Source organism: Polyodon spathula, chromosome 2, assembly GCF_017654505.1.
Source record: "Polyodon spathula isolate WHYD16114869_AA chromosome 2, ASM1765450v1, whole genome shotgun sequence".
NCBI lineage: Eukaryota > Metazoa > Chordata > Actinopteri > Acipenseriformes > Polyodontidae > Polyodon > Polyodon spathula.
The window spans coordinates 76354855-76379569 of NC_054535.1; the positions used below are offsets into that span (position 1 = coordinate 76354855).

The window sequence follows — 24715 nt, forward strand, 5'->3', positions numbered from 1 at the left end:
AGCGTTCTGAAATTCAAAATTAGTTCTTTGCATAGAGAACATGTCTGCAAAACTGCACCAAGCTTTAGAAGGTAAAAAAAGTAGAGCCGTATTGAAAAGCAGTAGGTTGCTCGAGCTGGCAGCCCCTCTCCTACAGCACAGTAAAGCAAATCAGATCTTCAGTGTCAACCAAATCCTTTAAAATGACTTCACCATCGCCTTACCATGCATATTCCACTGCACCGTTATCACGGTTAATTATGTGGCAAAGCAAGGAACTTGTGATGGCATCATAAATGGGATTAGGCTGCTGAAATGCACTGAATCCTATACATAAGCAGTCTGTTGACAGTTCTTCCTAGGCACTGTATGCACACATCTGTTGTCATTTACCGCCAAGTCTGACTGCATTATTGGCACAGAAAACCTTCAAGCAGTTTACATAAAAATGATTAATTGGAAGAGCAAAAATTTAAATAAATGGCACAGGTCACAAACAAAAAAAAGTCCACTGCACCAAAAGATAATCGATCAGGTACTGGCATGCTTATGACTTATTCCATGAAATGTTAAAACAAATTGTTGGTTTTTTTTTTGCTTTGGTAGCTGAAGCTTATTTATGAAATGGATCTTCTGTGTAAGACATTAATCAACTGCTGGCAATGAATCCGACTTCCTAGGAATTATTAGAAGGAACTGCGCTACCGTTACAGATGCATACAGATCCATATTAAAAATGACAACCTCACTGCTTCAACATACATTTATAAGCTCAGCAGTTTTTTAGCACCTCAGCTGGATATTCTCAACACTGTTACAATAACTAACATGTATATATGTATATGTGAATTGATATACACATGCCTACGGATTAGTGATCGGGCTGCTGTATACATTTAAAATTCAATTTTTAACAGAAAAAAAGGAAAATATAAATTGTTCCTGGTTAATGCTTGCCTAAACAGGTTTTTTTTTTGTTTTGTTTTAATGTCTACAAAAAATAATTTCTAAAAGTACTATCTAAAGGAGGTTAGCTTATATACAGGTTTCACTATTTGATTCTGCTCATTTGCTAAAGATAATGTGGCACTAACATTTTTTTTTATTCCACATTGTTTCACAATACTGTTGGATTTTCTGGATTGAACTTTTACATTTAATTTTTTTTTTTTTTTTTTTTTTTAGTCATTGTTAAAATGTCATCATCTTACAAAAAAATGTATGGAATCAAAATGGATTTAATTGGAGTTTTTGCCACTAATCAACAAAAAAAAGTCCATAACGTCAAAGTTAATTACAAATATAAAACAGAAAATAATTTGATTGCATAAGTATTCACCCCCTTTGCTATGACACACCTAAATAAGCCCTGGTGCAACCAATTGTCTTTAGAAGTCACATAATTAGTTGAATGGAGTCCACCTGTGTGCAATTAAGGTGTTTCACATGATTTCAGGTTAAATACACCTGTCTCTGGGACATCCCACAGTTGGTTAGTACATTTCCTAACAAAAACTACATCATGAAGACGAAGGAACATTCAAAGCAAATACGGAATAAGGTTCTTCAAAAGCACCAAATCAGGGGTAGGATATAAGAACATTTCCAAGGCATTGAGTATCCCCCGACGCACAGTAAAGTCCATTATTAAGAAATGGAGAGAATATGGCACAACTGTGAATCTGTCTAGAACAGGTCGTCCTCAAAAACAGAGTATCCGGGTGAGAAGGGCACTAGTCAGGGAGGCCACCAAGAGGCCTATGGCAACTCTAAAGGAGTTACAGTCTTCCACAGCTGAGCTGCAAGAAGACTCTATGGTCTGATGAGACCAAAATAGAGCTTTTTGGCCTCAATGCTAAGCGCTATGTTAGGCGCAAGCCTAACACCGCACATCATCCTGAGAACACCATCCCTACCATGATGCATGGTGGTGGCAGCATCATGCTATGGGGATGCTTCTCTGTGTCAGGGCCTGGAAAGCTCACGAAGATTGAGGGCAAAATGGATGCAGAAAAGTACAGAGAAATCCTGGAGGAAAACCTGAAGTCTGCAAGAGACCTGGGACTCGGGAGAAGATTCATCTTCCAGCAGGACAATGACCCCACACATACAACCAAAGCCACACTGGAGTGCCTTAGAAACAAAAAGGTCAATGTCCTGGAATGGCCCAGTCAAAGCCCGAACCTCAATCCAATTGAGAATACGTGGAAAGAGTTGAAAATTGCTGTTCACCAAAGGTCCCCATCCAACTTGATGGAGCTTGAGCAATTTTGCAAAGAAGAATGGACAAAAATTGCAGTGTCAAGATGTGCAAAGCTGGTAGAGACTTATCCAAATAGACTCATGACTGTAATTGCTGCCAAAGGTGCCGCTACCAAATATTGACTCAAGAGGGTGAATACTTATGCAATCAATTACTTTCTGTTTTGTATTTGTAATTAATTTAGAACAATTCGTAGATTTTATTTTTCACTTTGACATTATGGATGTTTGTGTTGATCAGTGGCAAAAATTCCTAATTAAATCCATTTTGATTCCATGTTGTAACACAATAATTTGTGGAAAAGTCCAAAGGGGGGTGAAAACTTCTGAGAGAGTACAATTCAAAACTGCATGGTCCTCCGATGCTGTTAGTTCTGGATATGGCTGCACTGCGGGCTTGCAGAGTGAAAAAAAGCAGACTGCTGATGGGACTCATTTTAGAGGATGCAAATTCTCCTCTTCATCTCTCTCGAGTTAGTTTGGGGGTTGCAGTGGTGAGCCATGTTGAATAATAATTTATCATTCCAAAATTGGGAGAAAACTGGAAAATTAGTAAAAATAATTGTAAAAAAAAAAAGGGGGAACAGTTTTTGTCACTATATACTTACCATATACATTATTGACAAACTTCATGGACTAGAAGTGAGAAAACATTTTTCAAACTGATTTGCAGATTACAGGCTATAGAGAAATCAACTTTAAAGAGAAAGTTGATTATACAACAACTGTGAAATGTCACTTTCAAAAGTTTACAAAACATACAATTAAAAATAATAATGTAATAGTGCTTAATAAACAATAAATACATTAATATTAATTGCAACTTCTTTAAAAAAAAAGAAAAATTATGTTAAACTTAAAAGTTTTCTAAACTCTTCCATCCAGCCATGTTTGCTCACACAGAAAGTTATGTAGCCTTTGCAAGTTCTGAATACATTTCATATTTTTTGGGATGTAGTAGTGTTGATTAGATTATGCTTTATAAAAAAGGTATTAAAAAACTAGAGATGAAATGAGCTTGATTTGTTGACTTGAGACATTAGCTCTAATGTAGGTTCGCTGAGCATGACAATGCTCTCCAGGTTGTAGATAATGGATATTGTTTTTAACCTATCCAGTCCTCTATTCTCTTGTGTCAGCTTTCACAATGAAAGCAGTTGCATCAGTCCGTGTCATGCACCTTCCATGTGCAGTAAACTACATGGACAGCGACAGACTGTCAGCCTGAAATAAACTCATACTTGTATACACTTTGGGGCCTATACAGTAATCCAAATCACTGGTTAGGCCATGTATTTTGTGGCTCAGGGACATCAAAGCAGCTTACATCAGCAGAGGAGCCAGATTTCTATGCATGGTGCAGTTCAGTCAGCTCTCTGTCAGCATAGCTCTGGCTGTCCTTTTTAAAAATATTTTTTTCTTTTTTTACATCAGTGAAACAGGGTTTATATACAATTTAACCCAAGTTATAGCAATTACGCTCTAAAGTATAGGCCAGCTGCAATTGGGGGACTCCCTGCGATTTCAAAGAATGGTTAAGAAAGGAAAGCATGAAATATAAAGCAGTCCCAAGACTACTCTGAGGCCCTTTAGCATGTGATTAAAAGCAATCAGGGACCTTGTTATTTTCTCACAGTGCAAGCATGAACACTGACTAAAACCAAGCTGCCCTGCTCTGTGGTCAACTAAAAGTGGGAGCAAATGAGGTTACAAATTTCAAATAAATAGAGAACTGCCAAGGGTATTTTTGAGTTTATCCACAGATATGTCACTTCTGTACTGAAGGCTAATGGGTTCCACATGTCACTGCACTTCCTTGCGGCTTTCCGAACTATTGTACAGAGATTTGACTTTGTACATGCATTTCAATTTCTTAACAACCCTACCCAGGAACATTACTATACCCAGATTACCAAAATCAGCTTTAAAATTGATCGCTTAAGATTAGAACATCAAATAAACACATAAATACACACAGATTTGTGGTTACCACAGCTGCAGTTGAAATGTGATACCAATAAAAAGACTAGATCACAATGTTTGTTAGACAATAGCTGCCAAGACCACACACACATTCACAATTCAGGACACATCAGGATTAATGTTTAGCCCTTCACTGAAAAAAATTAACAAACAATTAAAACAACAACAGGTAAACCTGTAGCCCGCAATTCAACAATATGTTTCCAGCTTGCCACGCTGTTAAACTTCAATGTGTTTCAATGCTGTATCATGCACACCACATGTGGTTGCACTGTACAAGATTACATTTTAGTTTCAGCTCTGAAATTCAGCACTTATCTGCATTAAATTTCTGAAATGACTGCTTTGAGAGAAACTTTACATTTTAAAGATCTGTCTCCTTTACAGAGCTATATGCCAAACACTGCAGTCAATATCAATATCTAATGTCTAAACTGTCGGTATCCGTATCTAAAACGCAGGTTAGGAAAGACAAGACAATGCTTTTTTAAAATCAGCAGCCAAAATATTCATGCATTAGACAAGTACAGTACAACTAGGGAATTAAATATAATCTCATATTTGTTTCCTATAAACAGATACATTGTGCAGCACTGCAATTTACATACCCTCAAAAAATATGAACTTACTGGTTGCCCACACACTGCAGCAAAAGTCTTCGGTTAGACAAAAGTTAACTTTTTTTTTTAAACTGGCCTTTGTTTGCACAGTTGCAGCTCCACTAGAAGAGGGCCGCTTGTTTAAATGAACATGTAGGCTATCCAACATCTCTCAACCAAGACGAACATTTCAAGGCTACGTGGATAATCACTAACAACCGTTCAAAGTCTATCTCTAAATATGTTCAGCTGGAGCTAAGCTGCTTCACAGCCGGTAAATAAAAAATCCAGACATCCTGCATAGCATGACAGTGATGTGTTTTTTTTTTTTTTTTTTGGGGGGGGTGTGGGGTAGTAACTACAATACTGAATTAATGGGCAGTCACTTGACACCATTATTAAAATAATACCATATACATTAGACTTACAATAAACCAGTGATGCCCCTGGGCATCTGGGGCATATGCGTGCAAAGCTTAAGGCACATGTGTAAAATGCTTATTGTTCCCACCATATACATAAATTGTGTGCCATTATTTCTTTTTCAATCTTGCTTGCCAATAACTCCTTTTTCCTGTACTACTACTACTACTACATGATAAGTTGTTACATACCACAGCAATTCATAGCAGGCTCCACAACTGCTGCTAAAAGCAACCAGAGCTGATCCTGTGTTCCTGCCTGTCTCCTAAAGAAGATTGCATCTTTTATTTATCACCCCTTGGCTTTATTTTCACAGTGAATTCCAGGCTAAAATGCAATCAGCCAAGAAACCCTCCCTGTGTGCACTCCTGTCACTCCCCATTGCTAGCAAGCAGAGTGAGGCACACATAAAATGCTCATCAGTGCCAGCAAAACCAAAGCTAATTCTGGGTTGCAAGCACTGGAAAACAGGGCAGAGCCTCTTGATTTTAAACGCAGACAAAAAGCTAAATGCAAGTGGAGCTAAATAGATATTAAGACAGGCACTCTAAAAGCAGCAACCCCTTTGGCAGAAAAGGAAGGGCACCAAGCCCAGATGAGGCACCACAGGAAAAAAAATAATTTAAAAAATGACCATGCAGAAAGACTGCATTAGAATTTAAATTAAGCAAAAGAACATAAAGAGACTAAACATAAATCTGAAACCTATCCAAGGGTGGGGAAGAATGTATTTGAGAGGAACTAGGACAATGCGTAAACAAAGGTGTTAGGCAGTTTCAGCATTTGGACTCCAGGTAGCTCAGTCTGACAGGGTAGTGCTGTCATTTTATTATGGCCTAAAATATTTAGCATATTTAGTTTCCTCTACCTTTCTGTCAGTGGGTCCCGTCACCCTTTGAAATAACCGAACATTAGATATTCTGTGGTAAAATGAACCCAAACTGATTAGCTGTACATTTGTGCAAATTACCAAGGTCCATTTTAAAATACTAGGTGCACTGCTGCTTTAAATCACCGACCCTCCCACCCCTTTCCAAATCTCTTCTATTTAACAAGCACTAAAAAGAAATAAAAAGGCTCTTTTGTTCGCCTTCCTTTTGGAGGGCGACAGAAAACTCAAAAGACACAAATAAACATGAAAATGGGAACAAAGTGCCAAGCTCTCAATGGGAATGCCTGACGGCTATTTGATATGCGCACTTTGCAAATACATGCAAAAAAAAAAAAAAAAAAAAAAACTATGGGGTTTTTGCTCCAAGTACGTGCATTCTACTCACGTCGGTGAGCAAAACATGTCTGTTTAAATGACATGTGTTTACAAGAACAGTCATAGACGTGAAACCGACGCCAAGTAACCACCCCCGTGTTTTTCACTAGAAAAAAACAAAAACAGAAAAGACAAAAAAAGGCCAGTATTTTTCAGCAAAGTTTCCCTGGTTTTAACAGACAAGAGCCGTGTCTGAGGTAAATATTAAACAACACCAACAGGAATGCATTGTCTGAGGAAGTACTTTAACCTTGTTTTCGTGAGATGTTTAAATTCCAGTTATATATTGGCAGTCCTTCACTTCCGTACTGGTTTTTGGTCTAACAACATTTCTTATCGACGAAAATTAGTGTTGTTTAAACATACATACATTTTGTCTGCAACGAAAGCGGCCGTATTGTGTTTATGCAGATTTAAAAACCCGTTGTGTGCCCTTTAATTCCTTCCTTTGTTCAGACATTAAAGCAAATTAATTTTCATTTTAATTTCGATGTCTGCGTAGTTGAGTCGGTCCTTCAGTTTTCCGACGTTGACATTTGAATATCCTGTTTTGCTTTTTTTTATTTTTAAATGAAAAAATAAATTTAAAACGTCTTTCACTGTCTGAGTACTCACCGACTTGCAGAACGTTGTCTACGCAGCCACTCTCAAGCAAAGCGATCCCCCGTCTGAAAGGTAGTCGGGTCTCGTCGCTGTTTTCCCCGGTAGCTCCGCTCTCATCACCGCCTGTGTTGAAGGAAGAATACATGCAGATCTCCCGTTCGCTCCTCGGGAATGACCAGTAGACGATCCTCCTTTGGACAGGCTCCGGGATTCTTTCAAAACGCTCTTCTACCCTCTGAAACGGCCACTTCTCCGCTACTTTCCTAGCCGCGATGTCCAGCAGCGACTCCGGGCTCTGGGTTTTGCCCGATCCCCCTTGGGCAGTACCCGGACCGCTGCATGCCGCTCCTCCAGCCCGCTGGCCCTGTCTGCACGCCGGATTGTAGCCGGGTCGGCAGCAGAGCCGTTTAGCGGGGGGCTGCTGAACGCGCTCCGCCATGATCGCACTGCTTTTGCAGCAACAGCGGAAGTCACCGTACCATATAAACGGGATAAGGAAGGGAAAGGGATCCGCGGTGGACGATTGTTCGCCGTATAAGGAGTGAAGAACCTTATGTGGCTAAATGGGTGGTATCTATGAAGGCTGACAAGTTCTTTGTGCAGCCGTATTAAGAAAAAGAGGCAGATTTCTGGACGTCTGCCAAGTCCTTTGTGGTGCCCAAAAAGGAACGAAAGGCGGGTTCTTGGACGTTAGCAAATGCTTTGTGAGCCCATAGAAGACAGAAAAGGCGGAGTTCTAGAAGGTCCGTAAACTTTTACATTTTTCGATATGGCTTTTAGGGGCGGGCTCTTATCAGTTGGGCGGTCCCAGACGTACAAAGAAGGTTAAAAGAAGGCGGTGTTGCACAGGGGTTCTGTACTGTAACTGAAACCAGAAGGTCTTTGATTTGCAAAACATGAGGCTGGCGGAGGCAGCTAATTTTTTTCTTGGTGTCTGTGAGAAAGCTTTGATTGTATCTGTCAACCCTTATGGAAAAGAAGGAGGGCGTTTGAAGAAAGGCCGTCTTCTATGACGCTTTATTTGGAAAGGAATGTGGGCTGGCTTGAACCACGGCTCCCAGGCCCCTCTGTAGTTCAATTTTTGTTGGTAGTAGCTGACGTCAGGAATTTTTGAAAACAAAGGAACGCGGTCCCGTGGAAGCTGAACTTCCTGCATTTGGTTTAATGAGTGAGTGCATTATTTGTATTGCAAAACACGTTACTGTATATGCAAAGGTTATTTTCTGTATTACCTTGCATCTGACATTGTGTGGAAAAGGAGTATATCCACACCAAGTTGAATGTTTGTTTCATATTTTTCATGATGGAGGTGAACACACTGTTTTTAGAAAGGAGATAGTGAGACTTGCAGTGGATGACTTGATAATATAACATTGTATTTGACAAGGAAAACTATATTTATTTTTGATTGAAATCCGAATTTATGGATTTTTAAAAAAAAAATCGTATCGCAATAAAAGATGAGACTTCACCCACCCCTGCAACACGAATGACCAGAGGAATCGCAGTGATTTAGTTTGTGTGTTTACCGGTTATTCTCGCTTTACACATTGTGGCCGCCTTATATTTTCTGCTTCATTGCTGTCTTACTAGTATGTGACTTGTATTACAGTTGCAGTGTTATTCAGTAATGGGAGTGCTTCTTTAGCTATACAAGTTCTCATTAGATCACAGCATATTTACAATATAACTGTTTAGATCCAATATAACTATGTTTAGATCACATTATGAAATAAACCCCGTTACACCTGTGTTTTAAAGTGGTTGTAGCTAACAAAATAAATTCAGAAAGCCTACCTGCCTTGCAGTCTTATTCACTGTATGTTTTTCAAGTGTGCATTGTGTTGAATGAAACGCACGTTCTACTATAGCAAACATGTATGTTTATTTTAAAATATGACCTTCTCTGGTGCAACACAGGTTCTACGTTTCCCTGCCTTGCCTTCCAGGAACGCCATTACTGCTTTATTGGTAATTGCCAGTGGTGTCTTCACGGTCAAAGCATCTTGCTGGCTGCAAAGCATGTCAATCGTTAGAGGAAGCTGCTGGTTGGTTACTGGCAGGAAAGAAGGCCCTGAAGGGGTGGGGAGAGTTTCACTCTCCAGGTGAAGTGACTCAGGAGGTGCAAAACAATCTGAAAGTATGTCACAGTCAATCCATTTTTAATTCATGCTTAAAATTATACAAGTTGGGTAACAACTTCTCTTCTTTGTTTACCAGTTTATCATTTTTAAACACCAAGTAGTTTCAAATTAGATTTAAAAAAAGAAAAAAAAAAAAAACTATTCCCATATGACTGTGACAGACAACTAAAACTGATGAGCTGTACCTACATTCGCAGTAAAAGCACCTTAACCCAGACTTCTATAAAATAAAAAAACACAATATTTGAGTACAAATAGATAAATATTTATTCTGAAGCTGGGAGTAGTCTGATTTGAGTATTGCAATAAGGCCCACTCAGAATCATTGCAAACACCACACCAACTAGGTAAACAGGTAATAAAAAAACAACGAAAATTAGCTGAAGCTATATACTCATCAGCTTCAAATATTCAATATGTAATATGGCTATACATGTACTTAGACTGGCTGCTAATTGTGTGCTATGATAACCCTTAGTTAATACAACCTCCCACACCTTGTCTGAAAATAAAGTTAAACATTAATGCTGCCCTTTCAGTATACTTAAAGCTAAATTTTGTTTTTCTAGTAATAGTTTCAGTCTTTATAAAAATACAGATTAGCGCAGATGTGCCCTATAGCCTGGAGATCGCAAGTTTGAATCCAGGTTATGTCACTGCCGCCCGTGACTGGGAGTTCCTAGGGGGTGGCACAATCGGCCGAGTGCCGCCTGGGGGGAGAGAGAGGAAGGTCAGCCAGGGTGTCCTCAGCTCACCGCGCACCAGTGACCCCTGTGGTCTGGCCGGTCGCCTGTATGCTGCCCAGGGCTGCGTTGTCCTCCGATGCTGTAACTCTGAGGTGGCTGCATGGTTGGTCTGCAGTGTGTAAAGTAAAGAAACGTTCGGCTGGCGGCGCATGCTTCGGAGGACAGCATGTGTTCGTCTTCACCGAGTCAGCGCAGGGGTGGTAGCGGTGAGCTAAGCCTAAAATAATTGGACACGACTAAATTGTGGAGAAAATAGTAAAAAATAATAATGGGCGATGACTAAAATTTAGTCGGAGTGAACACAGGAAGGGATTAAAAATCAGAAAGCAGTCATATTTAATCTCTAGTGTTGTATTAGAAAATATCTGCTTCTCTCATGTTAAAAAATAAATAAAAATCTTAATGTAAATATAACATTACTGTCGTACAAAATAGAGTAAAAATAGATCCATATATTAATGCTTCAACAAAAAGAACTCTGTCATCTTCATGAAATAGTTCAAATTTTTATTTTACTGATATAAATTGATAAGAACAATATGGGGAAAGGTGAAGCACTGTAAACATTCATAGGTGAGGATTTTGCAGTAGATTATGCCCCATACCAGATTTAGATTTTAAACCACTAAAACCAGCAGAAGTCCAGACCACTAATTCTAAAGCCATACAGTACAGAGTGAGTCACAGAAGGATCTGGGCAGCGACACAAATCGTTTCTAACAGAAATCAAGATCAATTTCATATTAAGTGAGTGCTGCATCTTAAATGCATAGGTTAGTCTGCAGCAACATTTTCTACATTGATTTTTATTTGCTGCTGCTCTGCCAGTAATACAAAACAAAGTATCTGGGCAGTGTGATTTACTGATGTATTTCAGTTATAGCTGACTAATGCACCTGTAGGATATGAAAGTATAAATTTGGCTATACAGTACAGAGCACCCCAGAGTATGTGAAGTTTACTTCAATATGTGCAATTCTTAAACAAAATTTTCTGTCTAAATGTATGGAAGAAATCCACTTGTAAGCACAGTGATGGGAAAGATGGGCAAGTTCTCCTGAATTGAAAAAGTTATTCAAAATGCATTTTCATTTGCCAGAGAATGACAAACTCAACAAGCGTTGACTGAGGCAATAGCAAAATTACAGGGAGTATTTTTAACATTAGGTAGATAAATTAGGTTTTACAATTAGGCGTGCTTAAAGCTCAAAGGTAGACCACGGTACACTGCTATATCCACTGTTTTGTCATTTCAAATAGTTTCACAAAACAAACATTAAACTTTTAAATATGCAGTGTCCCGTGCAAAACCACATCACGAAAAAAAACACATTTGAGGGTGAAAAACGCTAAAATAAAAGTAGCTACATTCAAAACTTATTAATTTTTCAGTCCACTAAAATAAAGGGCTTTACATAATCTCTGCAAGTAAGAAATTAGTGTCCAGTACGAAAACACAATTCGAAATAATAAATTACCATCCAAAGTAGCTCTGCTACAGCAGTCAAATGTTCAATACAAAAAATGGTACCTGAGTTACAAGGTCTTCTAGTGTCTAAAAAAAATAAATAAATAAAAACAATCAAATATGTAGCTTAACAACAGGAAAGCGTAATCAATTAGACTGCAGAGTCTGTATCATCTGATCTGAAACTGCCGAATTCCACGTCTTGAATCAAACCGAAGATAACCCTAAACTTGAAACATTCAACGCCAGACCAACTCAAAGCAGGTTTTTCTATTCACCTGACCTGTGATATTTCCACTTTGGCATTATTTGCGCATGGTTATTAAAAACCTGAAATTAATGGTGAACATTTGACTTTCAAAAGTTGGGGTGGGAAGATCGTTCAATCCAGGGCGTTAACTTCGCAAAATCCGGTATTTTACAGAAAGAAAAAAATAAATAAAATTGGGAACGTTTTAATATTTCATGGGAACAAATTAATAATTCGTGGGAACGATTTACTATCTCATGGCCACAAGATAAAATAGGTATCTCGTGCGCACGATTTACTATTTCGTGATCACAACAGTAAAACTTGTGCATGAGATATATATTTTCTCTATCATGTCCCCCTCCCGGACTCCATATATCATTGTGTCATTGTCCTGTATACTCATTGTGTTGGACTCTAAATGTACTACTGTCTTTTTATTCTAATTTTACATTTTTTCTTGCTTCAAGGGTCAGTCTAAAGAAAGGGCAACAATACCTTTTCCCAAACATTCATGTTGCTCATTAACAAATCACAACTAAACTATGGTGTAGCTTTTAAACTTGTCTAACCAGGAACAGAACCGATTAGTACAACGTTATAAAAGCTTCCTGATCATGTAATCTGCATGTATATCTACTGAGTGAAAGATAAGAATTATGATGTATAATATGAAGCAGGAATAGTTCAGCTGATTATACAGTGGGTATTGCTGGACATTTTATTAAGTAACTCAAGTTAGAGGCACTTCATGAAAGACAAGGTCAATAATCTAACAAGGTAATGTTTTGTTAGGAGGGTATTTGTACTATTTGTGAACAAATACTTTTTATAATGTATTGCATTAGTGGTTTTGAAACAAAGCCTCCTGTATATGTCACAGTAAGAATGATCTGAATGTGCAGGTCTGTAGTAATAAAGGAATCCATCAACATGTATTTGTATTACAGGTACTTGCAGGGAAATGGATGACCTGAAACCGGTTCCAAAAGAGAGATATACCAGCTTCTCAGACATGTTTGTTTATGCAACCGGATGGTTGATAAGCCAGAGCCAAAATCCAAAATAGACTTGTGCTTGTGATAATCCCATTTCCTTAATGTGAGCTTAAGAAATTACAAAGATGTGTAGGTACTGTATACTTTTACATTTCAAATGGATACATTTCAAGAAATATGCATATGTGCCGCCTTCATTTTTGTTCATTAAAGGTTTGGATTACTGTTAAAGGCTAAAATGCTTACTCTCGCTCTCATCTCATCTTTTGATGGAATGTAACAGAACAGGATTTCAGACCAAAAAGAAAACGTGTTCCCTGTTTCAGACTTGCATGTGAAATGTCAGTAAAAATGTCATAAGCAGAAGAAGATGTACGTTGTTTAGCTTTTTCAATTGAAAGTAAATCAATTAAAACCTAGCTTTTCTGCATATGTAACTAATACCCTGATCTCATAGATTGGCTGCATAAGATGAGGTTAAAAGCTTTTAAAAAATCTTTTTCATTGCGGTTAAGACGCTCACTTGTGATGTTCAGGGATGCCAGTTTGCACCCAGCCTCCTCCCTGTTACACACAGAAAAACAAAGAACAAAACTCTTTACATTTGTTTTATCTCCCTTTTAGCTTCCTGTCCTAGTAAGGAGACCCCCTTACCCCTCAATAGCCTTCAGCATTGAGCTAACCAGTTTTTTGTTGTCATGGAATTATTGACATTAACTCATACCTTGTTTGTATCTGCTCCTGAAAAAACATATACTGTAGCTGTGGCAATACCATAGTGTTGCTGAAACGCTTGGTCTTGTATAGTCACTGTAGTTTTTCTGCTTGTACATGTAATTGCCATGCAAAGAAAAATGAATTGCTCAACAATTAAGTGTTTTAAGTGTCTAAAGCTAAACCCACATTTTATATAGGTATGACAAACAACCTGTATTAAACAGTGGACTAATAAATATTGAAAATACATCATTATACATAAATTAGTGTCTAACAAATGTTTACCGCCTAAGTGTCCTTGCACAGAAGCATATTAATTGCTTCCCAGTTTTCAGTACTTTGAAATTATACGGCTGTAATAAAATGGCCTTTTTCAGAGCCTGTCTAATAAAAAATTATTTATAATAGGAGCTCATCTACTGTAAGAGTAACTTACTTTATTTTCATTAGTAGCACAATACACTGCTTTGGGACAGAGAATTCATAGGAATAGTGATGGTGTGTTTAGCTGAGGTGGTAAACAAATTATTAATCTCCTTTAATATGGTAATTGTTGTAGAGATGTACAGTATGATGTTATACAAATTAATGTACATTATCTAGTTGAACTGCAAACTATAGTTTTCTCCAAGCAACCACAGTGGTGTACTCCTAGACTAGCAGTCCTGATATTTGGATAGTAAACTCCCTATGGCAATACAGTGGTACTGTATTAAAAGGGGCAACAGTAATGGCACCATAGAAGTAACATCTTCCTATTTTGACAACAATATAGGTTTAAAAGTGCACACTTGGTTTCCTGTTCTGGTTCACTTCCTGTGTGCTTGTAAAAGGACCCCGAGTGAGCCTTACATTTATGTCTAATGATGCACATATGGTCTGGCAGGGTTGTACCCTAATACATGTTGCACAGGAAGGCAGATCTACAGCAAAATGAGAAGTTACTTGTGAGAATGATTATGCTAATAGCAAGTAAGATTTTATTTGTAGAGCCTTGTGTATTACCGCATTACACATATTGTTTGTCTTTGTTTCTAATGGTAGTTTCCTTTCAAGTATAAAATGTAACCATTGCCGAATGGGCATTTACCTCCTAAAGACCTGAAACTTGAGTAAATTGTCAAAACTGCTCGCAGAGCCTGTGATGCAGTTATGGCCTGTCCTGGAGGGCACATAATGACAGCGCTCACAGACCTCGGCACCATTTTTCCTTTCAAGAACTGACCTGACAGGAGAGCTTATTCAGATAAGTACTTGTTACTTTTTCTACTATAGATTTTCACCTTCATTGTGTTTATACACAAAATACGTGATATTTAAAATCATCTCTGTATTAGTTTTACTAATTACACAATTATTTGTGCACTGAAGCCTGGTATTTGTTAATGCCTGGTTTTATCCTAGTGAGACATGCATGGCCAGTCTGCTAGTTGAAGACAATCACGGCAGATGCTCTTCCTGCCTGGGGCCAGAGCATGCAAAGGAGGCACTGGTGAACTGCAGTTTATGCAAGTTCTTTGCACATTTCACCAAATGCTAGAGAAACATCTCTTCCGTAGCTCTACAGAGTGCTCTGCGTCCCTCACACCTGCACAGTGCTCTTCCCCATCACCCTGTATTAGAGAGGGGCTGCGTGTGCCCCCCCCCTCATGGCTCTGTGCCAAGGGAGAGCGGCCCACGCACCGGGAACATTCAGCACCGCCTGCCCCAAGGGGGCTACGAGCGCAGATTTGCAGCAGGACGACATGCTGTCCATCACCAGCAGGTGGGTGAACAGGAGCTGACATTCCCATCTGAGGACGTGGAGTCGGACAGAACTTCCCTGGCTGTTAAGATCCCTTGTCGGCAGAACTTCTACCACTGATCAAGAAGGCCACTGCAGTCTTGCAAGTGTCTGGCCTACAGAAGGTGAGACAATGCAGTCCATCTTTGACGAGCCTACTACCTCTCCCGTGTCCCCCCCACCCCAGTGCAGCCGGACTTTCTTTTTGAGATCCAGTCGTCCTGTGGTCACTCGGCTACAGCTCCTGCTGTTTCCCAGTCTATGGACACCCTATATCGGGTGCAAGATGTGGAGATAGGCTACAATTGCCATGCTGGTAAAGAGGCCTAATTTAGTGCTCCTCTCCAAGGATGCTATCTGCCCTAACAAATAGTTCTGGGTCTCAGAGATGATCCTTAAGCATGCTTATTCAGGCATTTGCCACATGGCTGAGCAACTTTAATAGTATTCTGGTAGCCTACTACAGTCCTATTTGTCCCTCTCTGACAGCTGCAGACCCTCATCAGAACATCTGGTTAATAAGAACATGATCCGTCTGTCAAAACCCAGCAGCCTCAAAGATCGGCACGGCCGGCTGTGCTTGCTGCCAGAGGTGGTGGTCAGAACCGGCCAGCAGCTACTCACTGCAGAGGCTACAGTAGGTTCCGCCACCCAGTGCAGAGGCAGAAGTGTCAGGCCAAGCCACAAGCTGTGCAGCAGCCCTAGAAGTTTGCTGCCACAGGCCCTGGGCTCCTTCTCAGGGAACCATCTGGAGTATTGGCATCAGTGCACCACGGACATCTGGGTGCTTACTACAATTCAAACCAGCTTCTCTGCAGTTCTAGCATGATCCCCCTCCCATTTGGGACATGACTCCAAAATCAGTCACTGACCCGCAAAACGCTGCAGCGGTGTCTCAGGAGGTAGCAGTTCTGCTGCAAAAACGGGCTAATTGAATGATAGACCCCTTCCAGTTGGAGGAAGAGTTCTACTCCAGGTACTTTATAGAGCCTAAGTGGGATGGTGGCCTCGGAGCAATGATCGACCTCAGACAGGTCAACCTGTATCTGAACCACCAGGAGGTTCAAAATGTTAACAATGCAACAACTGTTGCAGTCAATCAGACCAGGCGACTGGCTCACCACGGCAGATCTCAAAGACGCCTATTTCCACATCCCCATAAAACCATCGCACAGAAAGTACCAGCGGTTCACCTTTCAGGGAACTGCGTACCAGTTCTGGGTCTTGCCATTTGGCCTCTCTTTAGCTCCCTGTGCCTTTTCGAAGACCACCTCCTATCTAGGAGTGCTTGGATTCCAGGTCCATGCTGTCCACTCTATCAGAGAATTGCCGCCTGTTTAGAGCTCTTTCAGCTTTAACAAACATCTCAATAGTGACGTTCCAGAAAATTCTAGGTTTGATGGCAGCAGCTTCACAGACCCTCCCTTTGGGTCTCTTGCGCATGCACCTTCTACAGGCCTGGTTCAACAGCAGGGGTTTTCAGCCCATGTTTTACCACGACCACCTATTGACGGTACCTTGCTACTGTCTAAAGGCCATGTGTTGGTGGAAACAACCTGCCCATCTACGCCTCAGCGTAGCAATGGGCAATGTCACCAGAAGGGATGTCGTCACCGCGGTCTTGACCAGCCTGGGCTGGGGCGTTGTGTGGAATGGCAGGGGAGTGCAGGAGGTGTGGAACAACCCTTAGCAGGGTCTCCACATCAATGTTTTGGAGCTGCTGGCAGTTTATCTGGCAGTTTACCAGAATTATTTGCAGGAGGTTCAAGGGAGATATGTGCTTGTCCGTACGGACAACATAACAGTGGTGGCATACATAAATCACCAGGGTGGCCTCAGGTCTCCCAGTCTCAGTCTCGTGGCTCACTAGCTTTTGCTCTGGGCAAACGAGAATCTCCTCTCACTGCGGGCGGTACACCTGCCAGGGTGATAAACTGGGTGGCGGACCTCTCAAGGAGAGTTCCCAACACCTAAGAGTGGAGCCTTCACTCATTTTTGAGAGGTACGGGAGATTGGAGATAGATCTCTTTGCCTCCCAGGAATTGACCCACTGCCCCCTCCTGGTTCTCCATAACTTGCTCCTGCTGTGTCTGGAGGAAATCAGGCAGGACCAGGCCAAGGTGCTTTAAGTAGCCACTTATTGGTCCAGGAGACTCTGGTTTTCAGCCCTGATATAGAAACTGAGCGGCCAACCGTGGAGACTGCTCAAATACCGCAGCCTGCTGAGTCATGCGCGGGGGACCTTATGGCAACCCGACCCATCGAGCCTGCAGTTCTGAGTCTGCCCCCTGAACGGCTGCATTTGAGCCATCTAGGTCTGTCCAATGGGTTTATTGAAACCCTGCAAAATGCCAGAGCAGCGTCCACGTGTTCCCAGTACAGGCACAAGTGGGGTGTATTTCAGGCATGGTGTCTGCCTCTGGGGTTCAACCCCACAACCTGTCTCATGGCAGTCATACTGCATTTTTTGGAGGGCCTGTTTGATGAGGGGAAATCCCCCTCTACATTAAAGGTCTATCTGGCAGCTATTTCAGCTTGCTATGTCAAAATTGGCTTGGCCTCCCCAGGAGCTCACTTCCTGACGGGGCAATATTTGAAAGGAACTTGGCGGCTTCGACCGCCTATGAAGAATATTGTTCCTCATTGGAGGCTTAACTCATAAAGCCTCCGTTTGAGCCCTTGCATTCTGCTGAGCTGAAATTACTATCACTCAAGCCGAATGATAACACACAAGGCAGCCTTACCCTTGCGACAGCTTGGGTGTACTGACCCATTCGGTAATGATTGCGTTTGGTTATTATCATAACCCTGGTTCCCTGAAATAGAAATGCAGCCATTAACCTTCAAGGTCGCTGCGACCATGATTGCAGCAGGCTTGAAGGAAAAATGATGCTGAGGTCTGTGAGTGCTGTCATTTTGCACCCTTGGGGGGGAGTGCTATGACGGCCTTACAGTCTGCATGCAGCTTTGATCTAATTTTACTCAGATTTCAGGTTGTAACCAGGCAAATATCCATTTGATAATGGTTACATTTATGTTTCAGGGAACCAGGGTTATGACAATAACCTAACCTTTATTTTGCTCATAGTGTTACCTTGACTTTCTGTGGTTCCCAAGGTAGGCATCACTGTGGCGCAGTGAATTTCCCACAGACTACTTGCAGCTTCAGACTAAAAATATATGTATTTTTAAACTTAACCAGTTTCAGTACAGGAGATATTACACTGACTGGCCTAAAAATAAAAAAAATAAAGAGGTTACCTGCTGCCAGAGTCCAGAAAGCATAACTCTCAGCACATTGTTTGAGTGGAAACAGGTGTGTCGTGTCCACTACATAAAACACTGTTTATAAAGGACATGTCGGATGACCACATGCATTTTCTTCTGAGTTATTGTAATTACATAGCAGTATTTGCAATAAAAACATGTTTTCATAATAGCAACTAGGATGGTGTTAGCAGGCATTTGTTGATATGCTCTGTTGCTGTGTCTGGCTTTAGATAAGTGGTTTGGCAGTGTGGTAAATGCAGTTGGGAACCTGGTAGTATAATATTATTTACTGTTCCCTTTAAACAGAGGGTCAAGTGTGTATATATACAGCACAGGTATGTGTTATACAGAGTTTATCTGTTGAAACAAACATATTTCAATATTGTAAGCAGCAAGCAAGGATAATGTTGACTTGATGTTAGACCATAATGTCATGCAAGTTTCCTTTTCAGACCAGATGTTTATCATAGATTATCTAGGCCAGCATATCTTGTGCACCAGGGTAAAGATAGTCCTATTGAATCAGCCTGGGGTTAAAAGTAATGTCTCTAAGTTGATACAGTACAAGAATGATGCATGATAATGTTATATGTATAGTAAGTCTTTTAATAAACTAATTTAATATAACCACTCGACTGGATGTTTGGACTAACACCATTAATGTGTTTATGTTGGCAATGGTGTGTACAGTATTTATTGATTTATTTAATGCAATAATTAGCCACCCTTTACAAATCTTATGTTTTATAAGGGGGCAAGGACTGGCAAGCTTTGGTATTAGGGATCATAACCACATATCTCCAGCTCTCCTAGTTTCAGAGGGTAAGATTCCCAAATTGATTTACTCCAAATCATCATTGATGCCATTTCATCTGGGAAAAAAAAAAAAACAATAAATACAATTCTCAAGCCTAGATCTGATCTGATAACTCAGAATACGGATATACAGGCAGAGATTATATATTAATATATAATTATTATTATTGCATGTTTTAATGGCAAGCTACTTTATACAAAGAATATAATGCTACTGTATAGAATGTTCTCCAAAGTTTCCATTCCAGTGACTGAGAGAGGCTAGGAGAAGCTGGTGCTAGACAAGCTATGCTGCGCCAACAGATAAATGCATTGTAATGCATTCTAGTGTGCTGTATACACCTGGGATAGAATTGAGTGCTTTGGATGAAGCACTGCAATGTTAGAGTGATCACGTTTTTACCACCCACACCCCATCATTGCACATTGCTGATTGAATTCTAACAGGTAGTTCAGAGACTTGCAGTACAAACACTCAATAGGAGGGCTTGTTACCTTCTCCAGCCACAATTTCTCCGACTCGAATCGCACTTTGCAAGTAGCAGGGACGCTGCTACTTGCTTTTTTGTTGCTGCGTGTCTTATGGAAATGCCATGGTACTTTACATTAAAGGCACACATAATGTGCTGTTTGTACAGTGACACTCTGACATCACAGTAACACCCCTAGTGAAATAAAATGTAATAATGAATTGCAGGATGACATGGAGTACTCAACCACACATCAATGACAAGAAATGCTAAAACGGAAGGTTTTTCAACTCAGTTTTGTGTCTCATAAAGTTTCAGTTTTTTTTTTTTTTCTTGTGGAAAGGCATTTCATTATTCTTATTCTGAGTCAGCTATGCACTCTTCTTCAGCTAGACAGAGTGCACTCTCATATTGTGCCACTGCGTCATCAAAAATATATCATGAATGTATTTTCATGCTGTTTTTAATAACATGTTTATATAGTATACTGCAAAAATACTGAATTTAAAGTCAACATACCTCAAAAGTGTGTCAAAATAATGCAAGAAAAAGCACTGACTACAATATTATACAAAATGCATTGTTAAATACATTAGTTCTGTTTAAGGGGCAAGTTTTAGTTAACTATATTACTTATAAAGTATTTTGTAAATTGTTTAATATACTGTAAACCATTTATAAATTATAAAAAAGGTGAGTTTAAAATGTTCAGCAAAAATCAGATCCATGCCAAGTCGATAACAGCATTAAGGGTTTCCATTTGTTTAAAGGCACTTATTGAAGATTTTACTATTGTATCTTTTTGCAAACAAGACCAGATTTTATGAGTATACCTTTTATCTGTTTATAAATCTGTTAACTATTTACACAAAACATCCATCATGTGTCAGCCTGTTAGTAGTCAACAGCCAACAAAGCAGAGGGGAGGTGTTCTAATGCTTGGTGTGAGACCTCTGACTTGTCATTCATTGTCGCCTCTTTTCTCCCATGAAACAGTTTGTTTGAAAAGAAAAACTGCAATTCCCACAGTGCACTAGGAGCGGTATTACGCAAATCATCTTCCTGCAGTGAGCATTGTGGTGAGACGGTGGGATCCCTTCATTCTTCCGGTTCTTTTGGTGAGTATTGTATTTAGTTAGTCTGGATCTTAAATGTTGAAATTACAGTTACATAAGTATTTTAACCAGAGGAAAACGAAGGCATATTTGGCTGTCGATGAGACGATAGTCTTTGTATACCGATGACTATCGATGATAAAAGTAAACGTGCTCTTGAGCCTGAGGCCGAAATAAAGACTGTGATTGTAACTGCTCAGTGAGTGAGTGCGGACGCAGCCATCCAGTTGGTAAGGAAAGTAAAAGTTATGGATATATGAACTACTAAATGTAATCTAGATTGCATCGTTTGTTCTGCGGACAATGTAACACATTGAATACAGTTAACTAGGGATACGGTTCTCTGTAATATAGAATCGTTTAGGAGGTCTATTATTACATATCCGTTCTAGTGTAAATATCAACAAAATCTGATCGTTTATGGAAATATAAGCCTAATAAGCAGACTGTTAATAATAGAGCTTTACGAACCGATTATATACGATTATTCAGGTTGCGCTGTCCTCAGAAATCAGGCGCTGGCAGTCAGGTGAGGGTCATTGGGTGCTCATTGTGCTAATTTACCACTTGCAATTAAGACGTGAAGAAACAGCTGCTGTTAAAGCTTAGAGAGGAGACAGCAAACGACGATCTTCCTCTGGTTCCAACCCCAGTGCTCTCGTGTAGCTTTTTCAGAGAATTCCACTCCAGGGTTCAGTTAAGGACTAAATAAATAAAGCTGTAGTAACAGAATTTCATGGACTTACTTTTTTGGAGGAATGCAGAACAACTGAAAAGAAAATGTCTATTAACCAGCTAACGATGCATGAAAAATGTACAACTCCTTTCTTTTGCCAAATTGGATGACCTCTTTCAGACCCTGCAATGTATCTTACAGGAGGTGCTTCCCATTGATAACGTTTTTAGGATTGTTTTTGCTTATAAACTACTTGTACTTCACTTTAATTCAGAAATTGAGAGAGAGATATCCCAGTGACCTTTACACTATTTTGCATTGATGGCTGTTTGATGATCATCATATTGATATATGTTGGCTGTACTAAATTACAGGTTATAGTTCTCCCTTAAATGCTGTGAATGTCTCCAGTGCCTACACATACTGTAGCTTCAACAAATGTTTGAAGGTTTTCCGTCCAAATGACCTGGCTTGGGCCCCAGCAGTGTTGGTTACTATCATGTGTTTATTTACATTTCACACAAAAACAATTAACCCTTTTGTGCCAGTATTTTAGAGCTTCTGCTGCCACAGGTTCAAATATCCCATCTCAGAAACTAGTTGTGGTTGTGTTTGCAGAGCTACATAACCCTGAATGCTAAACATGTGGTTGATGTCTAACCTAGTCTGGCTGCCATATGAAGGTCATGTGACTAAGTTTCTTCTGTATAGAGATGTACACTTTTAGTTATAGTCTTAATATTCGGTACACAGTTGTATTCTGTAATTTTTTTTTTTTTCCATTAGTTCCATTGTCTGTCTTGTTCAGTAAAAAGACGTCACTGCCACAATGTTTAAACGTCCAGGCTTTTCAGTGATTCAGACCAGACGCTTTCAGATTGTTTATTTTACTGTTAGTAGAATGCTGTAGTGTACTGTATGGTTATCCCAATAAAGTTCAGTTTCATGAGTTGTCCAGTAAACCTCTATCAGTTTCAGTCCAACATTGTTTATCCTTATCAAAGTTCTAGCTGATATAATACGTTTTGAGACCATGCCTTGTATCTTATAATCCGTTTAGATAGTGACTTCATATTTTCAGGGTTATAAGAACATTGCATGCTAAACGTGTTGCTGACAATGATATTGATCTTTGAACCAAAATGACTGCCATATTGAAGTCCTATGACTTGAATCTACGAGGCAGTAGACTTAATATGAGTTAATGTTTGATACTCAACTGTATTGATTTTCTTACTTCACATACCAGTTTCATTACCAGTGCTGGCCAGTTAAAAGTAACCCATTCACTGCTGCATTGCTTTAACTTCTGTCCATGTCAATATACATTCTATTCACTTTTCCATCCTACAAGTCATTCAGTCTGATATGACAAACTCCTTAAATTATGCTACTGGGAGTGCTTTGGTTTTGTTCACAAAAACTCCAATTTCTAGTTTTGTGTAGCCAAATTGTATCCAAGCAGAAATAAGATATTAAATATTTGTTTTTAGTCCCTTATATTGGACTTGTCTAACATCCGTCATTCAATGGATCTAGTGCTGTATCACATATCATTTCAGATATGGTCATGTAGTCGCCATGAAATGCGCTAATCTTTAGGAATTTCTCTTCTCTTTTTTGTGCAGGTGTTGACAGGAGGACCTAGAAGAAAGATGCTTGACGTAAAAGCCTGGGCAGAGTACATTGTTGCGTGGGCTGCAAAAGACCCCTACGGCTTCCTTACCACTGTGATCTTGGCCCTTACGCCACTGTTCATAGCCAGTGCTGGGTTGTCATGGAAACTTGCGAAAATGATTGAGATCAGGGATCGAGAACAAAAGAAGAAACAAAAACGTCAGGAAAACATTGCAAAAGCAAAGAGGGCAAAGAAAGACTGAAAGACTTTAAAGTGCAAACTGATTGCAACTTTCTGCAGTTTGATTCCAATTTCTTATATAAATGTTTAACAAAATGGTGAGGCCTCAAGTTGAAGCCTGTCACCTGCTGGCTTTGTATAACAGTTTTTTGTAAAATACACTTTGATGAAAACTAGTCTAACTTTGTGTGCATAATTTTATTATATATGTAAATTTGCATTCCATCCATTGAATTAACACTTCCATAAAATGTAATTAACAAAATAATGTACATTTTCTAAGTGTACTAGTCTATAATTGATTTACATCACAATTGTGAAGCTGTCGTTGGAGATGAAAACCGTTCACTGCAAAAAGAAAAAAAAATAAACTAAGATCAAAGTTTGCTTTTAATGGATCAAGACTTTTATGGTTTCAATACTGAAAGCATTTTTATCTTAATTGATCTTCACGTGAGACCTGTGTGTTATTTTGTACATTTTTACAGAATTATGCAATGCCATGTGTTTGGAATTTGTATCCATATGGCTTCAATTTTATAGGAATTTGGTAGCAGGTTGGCTTTTAAAAATGAATAAAAAATTAAGATATTGGCAGTGTTTCCTGACATTGACCAGATCTGTTGAAAATACTATTTCCAATGCTGTTTTAGCAGTACAGACTTCATATTAACAACTGTATTTGAGACACTTACCATAGTGAATCACCTGGTGAGATCTGCTGTATACTGTACTGAGTGAGAGTCACTCTCACCTTTACAACATTCATTCCAGTGCAGCTGGCTTCAAACCCACATTACAAGTAATCTTGGACTACCCAACTACCTTATATTACCTTAGGTAATATAAGATAGTTAAATATTACCACTGCTGCTATGATCCCTCATTTTCTCAGTTCTCTGTGTCGGTACAGGGATGGAAATAAGATTCTAGGTTTTACTACGATCTTTATTAGCCACTGAGACACACATCCCTGTGAAAATGTGTATAGGCAAAAAGCTCAGGTGTTTTTATTAAATCAGGAATGGATCAAAATGCCATGCAATGGGATTCTTATTTCAACCCCTGCAGTAGAAAGAGTTGTGGATCAAAGAAACAGAATTATATGACCTCTTAACATAAGAACATAAGAAGAACATAAGAAAGTTTACAAACGAGAGGAGGCCATTCGGCCCATCTTGCTCGTTTGGTTGTTAGTAGCTTATTGATCCCAAAATCTCATCAAGCAGCTTCTTGAAGGATCCCAGGGTGTCAGCTTCAACAACATTTTAACCATTTAGTTAAAATG

General features: G+C 39.6%; 2 protein-coding genes across 5 annotated transcripts in view; one reads left to right on the forward strand and one right to left on the reverse strand.

The window, feature by feature from the left end:
• LOC121300767 (zinc finger SWIM domain-containing protein 6) overlaps window positions 1-7812 on the reverse strand; it is an 83934-nt gene extending 76122 nt beyond the window's left edge. Inside the window, exon 1 of one of the 2 annotated variants that reach the window (XM_041229613.1) lies at window positions 7129-7812. In XM_041229613.1, coding sequence (XP_041085547.1) covers window positions 7129-7555 — 427 coding nt within the window. In that variant the 5' untranslated portion in view covers window positions 7556-7812. The remainder of the gene's footprint in view (window positions 1-7128) is intronic. The other variant, XM_041229604.1, reaches the window with a different exon arrangement.
• A 177-nt stretch (window positions 7813-7989) lies between these two features.
• LOC121300774 (small integral membrane protein 15-like) lies at window positions 7990-23814 on the forward strand. 3 transcript variants are annotated; one of them, XM_041229629.1, is made up of 3 exons: window positions 7992-8284; window positions 20775-20896; window positions 23198-23814. In XM_041229629.1, exon 3 carries the CDS (start codon window positions 23225-23227, stop codon window positions 23447-23449), a length of 225 nt encoding a protein of 74 aa, XP_041085563.1. In that variant the 5' UTR covers window positions 7992-8284; window positions 20775-20896; window positions 23198-23224; the 3' UTR covers window positions 23450-23814. The 3 variants fall into 3 exon arrangements, with proteins under 3 accessions (XP_041085581.1, XP_041085563.1, XP_041085571.1); XM_041229647.1 differs by lacking the exon at window positions 20775-20896 and having other exon boundaries at window positions 7990-8284; XM_041229637.1 differs by lacking the exons at window positions 7992-8284; window positions 20775-20896 and adding an exon at window positions 20921-21123.
• Window positions 23815-24715: the final 901 nt, after the last annotated feature.

Excerpts from the sequence above, each read along its gene's own strand:
- LOC121300774 (XM_041229647.1), top strand. The coding sequence starts at position 23,225 with ATGCTTGACGTAAAAGCCTGGGCAGAGTACATTGTTGCGTGGGCTGCA.